The 10,555-nt window shown below is 49.2% G+C and overlaps 1 protein-coding gene across 1 annotated transcript in view; it reads left to right on the top strand.

The window, feature by feature from the left end:
- The window catches only part of LOC111729773 (NEDD4-like E3 ubiquitin-protein ligase WWP1), a 31,162-nt gene extending 25,022 nt beyond the window's left edge, over positions 1 to 6,140 (top strand). Inside the window, 2 exon segments of the mRNA XM_023520843.1 lie at positions 5,754 to 5,956; positions 5,958 to 6,140. Of these exon segments, the coding sequence (XP_023376611.1) occupies positions 5,754 to 5,956; positions 5,958 to 6,125 (371 nt within the window). The 3' untranslated portion in view covers positions 6,126 to 6,140.
- The last annotated feature ends 4,415 nt before the right edge of the window (positions 6,141 to 10,555 follow it).

Genomic DNA, 10,555 nt, shown 5'->3' with positions numbered 1-10,555 from the left:
GCAGCAAGTGCCAAGACCCCGAACTTATTTCTGGGTAATTTGTGCTCTGCAAATTCTCCTAACTCCAGAACACAACAGTTACCATCCTGGTAATCTCGTAGTCATTATAATCTTACTGCCTCATACAAAATAATTTGTAATAAACAGTTGAGGACTTTTCAGCATGTTTTTATGTTTCGTGACATTGATATAGTGTATCTGCTGTGAGGTGCGCAGGGAGGAGCCCCAGTATTCAGTAAGATTACAGTAGTTTGGAATTGATTTTTATGTTTCATGAGCATTTCGAAAATGCTTTCAGAGCATTTAAAATGAAGATTAATACTCTTAGACTTAAATATTTAAAACGTAGACTTCGAGCATTACTTCGAGGGACTGAATTCATTTTGACTTAACATATTTGTATTTTCCAGTGTAGATTTATCTGCCAATATAGGTACACTTAGAACTGAAAATTAAAAATTTTATGTAATAAAAGCATGCCACATGTTTGTTCATTACTCTCTATACCTGTCATTTTGCTTGAATGTTAAGAATGCAGTAACTAACTCTCATGAAATTTCAGATGAAGTTATTTAATTGTACTTAGCTTGTTGAACTCAGTTGAGGCATCTTCTTTTAAAGGCTGGCTGTCGAGAGTGCTAACGGAATAGATCCTGTTCCTGCGAACACTCCAGTGCAGAACTGCTGCCCCCCTGTGGACAGTGGGGACAGCGCACCTTCACCTCCTTCTCAGGTTGCTGCCAGACCTCCAGATACGCCAGCTCCAAAACCACTCACATCTGAGCCTGCCGGTGACTCTGGTAAGCGCGGCTACTTTATGACACATTGTGCAGATGGAAACTAAACTAAATCGTATGTGTCTGTGCCTATACTCTCATTGCACACTCTTTGTTAATCTTCAGTTCCATGATAGGAGTTAAAAAATTACAATGCCATAACTTTTTGTAATAATTTGAATTATTCTAGATTATTTAGGAAGATATGCCAAAAACCTATTTGAGATCGCAGCACATTTCACTAAGGAAGAAAGTACTTCTACGATAGCTAGATTCTTAGGCTTTATGCCACAAAACATTTAATATATAATACGGAATATATTTCTGAAAGAACTGAAGTGAATTCATTGATTTGTCAGTAATGAATGGTTCCTTTAACCTGTCTTTCAGTATACAAATATTATTTCTACACATGTAACTTAGTAGAAAAACGCACGGAGAGCCGACAGAGCTCTTAGTTTTGTTTTCCCGGAGCGAGTGCCATTCCGCTGGCGGGGAATGCCTCAGGAAGATTCCCTCCGCGCTTCTGTTTTTCAGGGGGCTCAGCGGTAAATCTCATGAGCTTTTTTGTTTGATCTCTGTACGTTAACGCTTTCAGATGAACCTCTTGTAACGCAGACGTTGAGGACTTGCTTAGGATGACTAACATGTGCGCTGGGGCCGGACCTGGGGTCTTGATCTCTTGAGTCCAGAGCCTCTGTTCTTTCCTGTGTTTATCCATCTATGGAAAAGTATTCAAAAATGGAAACATGTAGGGCTGTAATTCAGTGGTTAAGTGAAAAATAGGTGGGTTTATAGATGAGACAGTTGTGTCTTTACACTTAAAGTTGGGGGGACACCTTCCATGTGTTACGCTGAGAGTTTTCATAAACATAGGAACTAACATGAAATTAAAAAAAAAATTTAATTGGTTTAGTTAATGCTGTTCCTTTTTAAAAAATATATGATTTTAAAGATGCTGAGTACCAGAATAGATAGAACTTTTTAGGGTAAAATGAATGAGCAGATGCATTTATTTTCTGATTCTGGCCAACTTTCTAGTAAGAATATTTGTCTAAGATTTCTACTAGCAAAGCAGAAAAGGAAACATCTTAGATTTTTCAGAATTGTCTCTAAGATTTGATCAGTAAAGCAGCCGCTGTCTGTGTGAAGAGACATCACATGTGAGCAGCGCCCTCAACAATCACAAGAGTGAGTGCAATAATGAGTGTCCGTCCTAAATTAGATTTTATATTTTAAAAGATAACCTGAGGGAGTACCTATAGGAAAGACCAAAATTTCATTTTTAAAAAATATCAACACACAGAAGAACGGTGTATCAGAGTACCAGAGTTTGTCACAATTAAAGCATGAGTCTAGCGCTTTTTGGCTGGAGGGAGTTTTGAGTTGTCAAATACCCATAACAAAAAAACATGATGGGAAAAAACCTAGTAATCCACCCATTAAAAAATTCTATTTTAAATAACGTAGCTTCCTTGCAAACCTTCCAAAGAGGATGTAAAAAAATAAAAATGATACCTTATGTGACTAACGAGCGTGTCGATTTGTCCTGTGGGACCACCACAGGCTCGGTGGGAGGCCGTCAGGTGGCAGGGCCAGTGAGGCATTCGTTAGTTCCGCTTCTGATTCGTGAGATGAGATGTGAGATGTCGTTAGAAAGGCTTGTGCCGTCACCCACTTTCGTTCTTGCCATCGCCCTCCATGTGAAGGATGTGGGATTTGGAGACTTGGCTCTTCCTTCTGAAACAGTCCCCTGTTGGCGTGGACCGCCGCGGGCGCTCAGTGACACCAGGGAGCTGTGTGTCTCAGCGTCGGGCGCGGTCAGATGTCGGGGCATGGGGAAGGACTCGCTGCGGCTCCCCTCACCGTGGGGTCTCATTTACTCTGCAGCCTGTCAGACACGTTAGAGACCTGTCTGTCGGGAATAAATTCACTCCCCACGTTCTTATTCTCGCCTGAAATGTCAAGGTGGAAACAGAACACACATCCGAGGAACTAGAGACGAAGGCCGCTCCGTTATACGTGATCCCATGGCGTTCGCAATGACTGCAGGGAAACCTGAGGCAGTCCGGATAGCGATGACAGCTGTGATGACAGCTAGCGTTGGCCTGTGCGTGTCCTGACACCACCTGTCCACTCACCCAGTGAACCCTTGTGCTGGCGTTGGAGGGACTGAGGCCCATTGAGGCCACAGCTGGGAAAGAGGGGCGCTGTGACCGACTCCGGCTCTTGCTCCGTCCCGTTATCTGAGTGTGGTTTTCCTGGTGTCTCGGAGTCGTGCGGTCCCTCGTACACCGCGATGGGCCTCAGATCTTATTCCTCCCGCCCGATTCGTGTTGTGTCTTCATCTCCCGTTATTGTTGTGACACCTGACAAAACAGTCCAGCTCTTGTCAATCCGTCGGCCAGCTTACAGAGAGGCTTCCAGAACCTCTGCTGGTAGCGACCACCTCACCATTGTCTTTTGTCATCCCTTAGTGGAACGATGAATTCAGGTGTATTTTCAAGGAATGGGATAGCCTCTTTTAAGGTGTTAGTGTAAAAATGGTATTCCTTCTTTGAATTAAGGACTTTAAAAAATTAGTTTTCATCGTTGGAGTGGGACTGTGCATATTCTGGGCATAACACATGGCATGTCTTTCATCCCTTACTTGCAATTCCAAAGTCCTAAAATCTTTAAAGCCAAAAGTTTTCTTTTTAAGTTCATTTAATGGCAGACTAACTAGAACTGGTTTGAGGGTGTTTGAGTTTATCATCTTAGTGTGAGTATTCCTACCTTTTGCAGCAGAAATGTTACCATGTTTACTAACGGCGTTTGCCTCCGACCTGCTCGGGTGTTAGTGTGATGTGCATGCAGTACGTGTTACCTTTCTGAATTCCAGAAAGGCAGCGAATTCTGGAGCACACTTGGCCCTCTGTGTCAGGGACCTTGCCTGTGCTGAGGAGCCTAAGACAGGACTCCACCAGAGAAGGTGTTGTACATGAGGGCCCCCTCCTGTTAACTTTTGATTTGATAAGTTTTGTCGCTGTGAATATTGGTCATGATTTTACGCTAAAATGATAGGCAGCCATGTGGTGAAAGTTTAGATTCGGCTTCTAACAGGATCAGGGTTAAACCCCAGCCCCACCTCGTAACACAGTACCTGTGTGACCTTGGACAGATTTACTGCCCTCAAAATTCAGCACCTTCATTTATGAAAAGAGGGTAACTACCTTACAGGATTGTTTCAGAGGTTAAGTGCGGTCATCTAAAACGCCTTCCATAGTCCTGGGACAACAGTAAGTATTTAAGAAAAATGTTTTTGTACTCTGAACTTAATGAAAAAGAAAAAAAATGATTTCACAGCACGAGAAACAAAACAGTACAATTTGATGTAGCCCAAGGTGGGCGTAGCTCAGGAGCAGCCTTAAATGAGATGCTCGAGGCCGCCTTCCAGAAGGATGACGAGGGGTGACGTAAGGACTGTGCGATGGGGGCAGCTAGTCCTGAGGCCCCAGGGATGGCTCGCGCCCCCCTCGGGCAGGGGCGGGAAGGCCATATGAGGAGTCGGGTGTGGCTGTGGCCCCACTGGCCACCGTCCTCGGTGCGGGCCGTGGCGAAGGGTCTGGGATTTTTGCTGATCGTAAAGGGACCCCACTGGCCTGTTGAATAGGGGCGTAGGAGCCCCGTTGTGTGGTTTAGAAGACTTCGGCTGCTGCTTGGGGAACGCGTTGTGGCTGAGAGAGGACGCAGCACAGTCAGGCTGCTGCGCTAGTGCGAGCGAGAGCGGTGGGCGCCCCATGTCGGGCCCCCCACGTCGTGCTCAGTGGGCGAGCGCCCTGAGAGCACCTGCTGCTGAAGCGCCGAGTTTTGCCTCCAGCAACGGCATGTGCGATTTCATGTTTAATTTCTCCCTGTTTCTGACCGTTCGCGTTTCGTGTCTGTGTTGCAGGACGCGTGCAGGTTTGTGACTGGTTCTCGCTGGGCTGGAATTTCTTTTCTCAGAAATCCCTCTTTTCCCATCCAGTGCGATTTCGCTTTGAGGAGACGACTGCTGGTCTTTTCTTTTGTACACGGTCGAAGGGTAAAAATTAAACAAGACAGAAGACGCCCGAATGTCGTCCCCGAGCCACCCTCTCTTCCTTCTCATCCGGCAGCGCTGGGCACCGTGGAACTCTGTGAACGTTTTATTTCTCGTGCTTCGTTTTTGATTTGTTTCCACAAAGCCATTCTCTCCCCCACATTCGGGACAGAGCTTGACCGGTTCTGCTCCTGTAATAGACTCTCCTGTCGCTTCTGCCGTTTACGTTTCTTTCTCGAACAGTGTTCCATCGCCCTTGTCTACGGCTCTCGCCCCATTTCAGTTACAGGCTTGGTATTGGATCTTCCGACAGGTTTTATTCAGTCATCTGCTTTCTTTCCAGTTTTAATTCGACTCACTTTTATGGTGATCTATAGTTGAAATGGATCAATCACATTTAAAACGAATTAAGAAAACTGGATCACGGGATCCCAGCATCGGGTTATTTCTCCAGCAAGTTTGGAATGAGCTCCTGGACCTTTCTGCGGTCCCCTGTGGTACACCGTCCTGAGGATTCATGCCACTGTATGTTTCCCACTGTTAGCAAAAGAGTTCTTTTGACATTAGCTACAATTTGCACGCAGAAAGGGAAATCGAAAGGGATCATTTGAAAGTTTTTTCCTAACCCATGCAGACTTTCAGAATTGGTAATTTGGAGGAAAAACATTTGTTATTCTAATGTTGGTTTCTTTTTCCTTAAATTAAGGTTTTGTGTGTGTGTGTGTGTGTGTGTGTGTGTGTGTGTGAGATTAAATTTTTATTATTCCTACGTTCCTCTCTGAAACGGGAGCGACACAATACGCGCTGTCTCATTCGCGTCAGTACCGGGCCGTTGCTCCGCGAGAACGGCCTGTGTGCGCGGTAATCGGTTCCCCTGTCATTCCTTGTCAGATGGCTCAGTAATGTTCCCTTTTCAGTTAATCGAGAGCTGTCCTCCCCTGCAGCCACCGACAGTGCTTCTGCCTCGGGGACTGCGGAGGTCTCTGAAGATGCGAGCGCCCCAGCTGGGGACCCCCAAGTGCCAGAAGTGCCGGCCGCCTCAGGACAAAGCGGGTGTGCCCCCTCGGACAGTGCGGCCCAAGGGGCTGGAGCCGGGAGCACCGTGGACCCCCGCCCCGCCTGGCTCTGCAGACAGCCCTGCCCTGGAAGCCCCCAAGTCCCGGCAGCCGGGAGGGGGCATGGAGCCCAGGAGGCAGCACTCGGGGACCGGCTCAGAGACTCTGCCCTCAGGGTACGTTCCATTTCTGCTTCAGATGTTTGACTTGCATTTACTTCACCTGGCAGCATAAAATGTTTCCATTGTTCAGTTACTTGAAATCTGAATTGGAATCTCGTTCATAGTATTTATTTGCTACAAACCGAGATCGTCTTCGGACTAGCAGCAGCCGCCCCTGGGCGAAGGGCGAGCAGTGTGAAGTGAAGGGGACGCAGAGGGCTGACGTTCATTGCAGGACCCCGTGGCTCGGTTCTTGGGCTATTCTCGCTTTAGTGGAGCAGCCAGACACCACCATCGTGACCCCGGTCTCTAGCTTCCTTATAGCCTGCTCCCTGCACCCCAAGCTTGAGGACAAGTGGCCTTTTTTCTCCATTCATACTGCGTGCTGGGGGCCGCCTAACCCTGCCCAGGTGGTCGTTACTAACTCAGGTTTGCACCTCTGCTGAGTATTCGTAATCTCTGTAAATGATGCGGCTTCCCACGATTTCCTTGAGCGTGTGCTATGTGCGTGCTCCATGCGGTCATCGCTTGGCTCCAATGATACTAGTATTAATGATTCATTGTCTCTGCTCTCAAGAGGCCTGTTTACTACCTCAGACTTGTGAACACACGTACACGATACAGTTGGAAAATGCTAGAACGGGGCTCTCAGCACAGCCCTTTCCTGCCCCGCTAGCATGTCTGCTCTGTGCCTGCGCTGGGTGCCTGCAAGGTCTCGGCCATGAGTGAGCAGGACGGGTTTTAAGTGGAGAGCAGCGTGTCGCATTGGTGTTCAGTAGGGCGGTTCTAGCAGCAGAGGAGACGGCAGGCGTTAGGGAGGCAGGAAGGCGGCCACGCTGTCCTCTGACGAGGAGCCAGCGCTCCCAGGTAAACAGTAAGTACGGAAACCGAGTTTTGTGGGGGCCAAATAAGAGCTTCAGCCTGCCCAGCACCGTCTGCGGCCTCGGCAGCAGGAATCTGGATGAGCATTTCTCAGCTGCAGGTTGCAGCCTGTTGGTGGACTGTGACTAGCATGTGAACACGCAACGAAGTGAATCAGTGTGGACAAGAATCGAATCCTGAAGCGTGCATCATGCTCTCACAGTGAGCGCTGTTTCCGGAAAGTTTGCTTTCCTGGTGTGTGTGTGTGTGTGTGTGTGAAACTGTAAGCAAAGGCTTCCGGTACACACGAGCTGCTCATGTCACGTGCGGGGCGTACTCTGTGACTGCGGTCAGAAAGGTTAAAAGCTGCTAATGCAGGTGAGACATGGAGAATCCTGGACTCCAGTGGCCGCTAGTCCTGGAGGGTGACGCTGAGCAGGCCGCTGTCAGCTGTGAGGGCAGAACCCCAGGGGCCTGGGCGGGCTTCTCTGGCAGAGGTGGCCTCGCCTTGTGCGACCGACTGGTGAGCAGCTTCCTCTCCCTCTTTCTGCACCTGTCCTCCTTCCTCGAGCCTCGTTTCTGGGCGCCGCGTTTCCTCTTTGTTAGCGTGCTGAGTCGCTCAGCCTTCTGCCACACGGTCTCCAGCGCATTCTGGCCTGGAGGCAGGTCTGCCTGGGGAGCCCCGCGCACACCTGCTTCGGCCCTGCCTGGGTGGACTGCTGTCCCTGACGGTCGCCGCCCGTGACGTTTGCAGGGTGCAGCCCGGCTGCTCACTGCAGAGCCCTTTCCTGCCCCCTGCCCCACATCAAGGCACCCTCTGCTCCCATCCGCCCGTCCTACCTTATTTTTCTCCAACCTTCTGCTGTGAAAATTTACAAACATGCAGAAAGGTTTGAGAGCATCTGCGCAGCTACCGCCAGATTCTCCAGCTGCCGTCTCTCTCTGCCTGCTTCGTCCCCTCTCGCTGCATCCGTTACCTGACTTCCGCACGCAGCTCGCCGAGATGCAGACACCCCCAGCCCTTTAGCCCGCTTACCGGTGCTAGACGTCAGTGCTGGTTCAGTTTTTTAGGTAAGGTTTACGCAGAAGCAAATGCGCAAGCCCTAAGTGTGTCCTTTTAAAGAGCTTTGACAGGCGCATACACCTGTGAGCCCAGGCCCTCACCGAGGTGTAAAATGCCACCACCCCACACAGTTCTCGCAGACCCCTTTGCCGTCGGTCCCTGGCCCTACTTTCAGGGAGGCAGTCGCTGTTCTGATTTTCCCCACTGCAGAGTAGAGGTTAGCTTTCCCCCTTCTAGAACATACTATGGTGGAGTGAGTGTGGGCTCCTGAGGAAGGCTTTTCTAGGCAGCGTGACAGGACTGGTGGTATTCTCTGTAGCGCATCACCAGGTGACATGTTCATCATCAGTTTTCTCTCCACTAGACTGAAAGAGAGCTTTATTTTGTCCATTTCTATATTCTTTGAGCCTAAAACTGCCTGCCATTTAGCTGGTACTCAGTAAATATTTGTAAAGTCAGTGAGAGGTTGACTCAGTGATTTTGAGTGAGTGAGCAGTGTAAATGCCTCTGAGGAAATGGTTAGCAAGGTCAGAATCTACTGAAAAATTCAAGGAAGATGAGAGCGCCCATTGAATTAACAACAGAGATGATTTATTGCTGACCTTTGGCGCTGTGGTTGCTGGGAGATTGAGCCGCCTGCAGACTGGGCGAGCTGGGAGGAGCAGGGCGTGAGAGAGCACTCTTCCTGGAACCCCCTGGGGGAGGGGACATTTGGCGGAAGTGGGCAAGAAAAGGCGGAGCCCAGGGCAGGTGTCTGAGGTGGGGGAGCCTCACGGGGCTGGGGCAGAAGGCAGGCTTCCATGGACCCCCGATCCAGCTTCGAAACCTGCAGTTATCCAGTCAATAACTACATTCTGTTACTATTGTAATATATTTCACAAAATTCTTCCAAATTTACTTTTTTTGATTTAACAAGGTCTTTGTTCAGTGGTCGGTCTTGAAAACTTACCATGTGTTAGCGAGACAGGGAGACGCTAGAGAGGAGCGTTTGAGGGAGCAGTGTGGCCGCTATAGACGAGCTCTTCTCTCCAGGACGCTGAAGAGCCTGTCGAGAAGTCTCGTCGGTCAGCAGGCAGTGTGCCTGTGCAGGGCGGGTGCGAGTCCCCACTGCTGGGACCGTGCAGTCCCCGGCCAGTCCCAGCCTGCCCACAGACACAGCTGTGGTGGGCTGTCACCGTGAGTCACCCAGACTCAGGCAGAGTGTCCCCCTTGGCCCCTTTATCACGTCCACGCCTCCCCTTCCTCCCTGTGACTGGGAGTGACAACTTAGCAAGTTGCCTCCCGTTGGCCAGCTGCTGGCAGGGAGAGAAAGAGTCCCCGGGGCGGACAGTGGAATTGACCAGGAGTTCTGTGCCCCAGCGCGCCCGCCCCCAGGACGCGCACCCCAGAAAACGGGGCGGCGCATGACGGGAGCTTCTCTCTCACGACGTTCACACCTACCGACTCAGCAGTTGTGCCTCTCCCCCCACAAAGCCCAGAACGTTTACTCTCTGGCACTTGACAGAAAATGTTTGTCTACCCTTGATCTAGAATAGAATGTAGAAAATTGTAAAGGAAGATGTGCAAAATCAGTTCTGACATGTTCTGTGTAGCAAGCAGCTTCGTTTGAGGAAGATTAATTCTGCTTAGAGCAAACACTGAGTTCAGGAAGTGATCTTTCATTTCGGAGAAATGAAAAACCAGTGGCTAACGAGTGCTTGCTGAATAGTTGTTGGATGTTGAAGTAGAAATGTTTGCAGTTGATTTAGGCTAAAACTAGAAAAGGGCATCACGGCCCTTTATATGGATGAAGCACTTGGTTCTTTCCAACCCGAACCCCAGAACACTGACAGCCAGGATCTCACCGTTCCCCCGCCCTGAGAACGACCGAGTGCACTGACGCGTGTTTGCCAGTGAGTGCCCCGTTGTGTCACCCTTCCAGTAGTCCCGAACCCGTGGCCCCCGCAGGCACACAAAGCCCCGTCCGCTTTTTGGTGCCTGCTTATTAGACATCCAAGGAAGCCTCTTACGAGAAAGAGCAGGACAGCCTAAAAAATGCTGCTTGAAGAAAAACACTTTCAGTATTCTTAGGGGGACGAGAGTAGCTATAACACAAGCAAGAACGAGGCGTTCCAGATGTGGAGCACCGCGGTCCCCAGAGGCTCTTGGAACCCTCATTTCATGGAAGACTTGGCTGATGACGGCCAAGAAGTTTCCCAGAAAGTAGAACAAAAAGAGAAATTTTAAAAATATGTAGGAAAAAAAGAGGACCCGTTCAGAAGGTCTGTCTGCTGAGAGAAGTTCTCAAAAGAGAGAAGATGGGAGGGAATCCTTGACAAAATTATGGCAACAACAGATCTTTCGCAAACATGAAAGACTTGAATTTTCATATTGAAAGGGCTCACCAAAACTCAGGAAACTAAGAGAAAACAAATCTATATTAAGACACCCATCGTGAAGATTTTAGTATACTAGGGGCAAAGAAAAAATCCTTAACATGTCCAGGGGCTAAAAACAAGGGTGGAAAGCAGGCCCCGTTCTCCTCAGAATGACGTTAGAGGCCTCGGAATCCGCAGGGGAAGCTAGAGGGCCGTGGGCCG

This window comes from Pteropus vampyrus, unplaced genomic scaffold (assembly GCF_000151845.1).
Source record: "Pteropus vampyrus isolate Shadow unplaced genomic scaffold, Pvam_2.0 Scaffold280, whole genome shotgun sequence".
Taxonomy (NCBI): Eukaryota; Metazoa; Chordata; class Mammalia; order Chiroptera; family Pteropodidae; genus Pteropus; species Pteropus vampyrus.
This window is presented reverse-complemented; position numbering and strand designations above follow the sequence as displayed.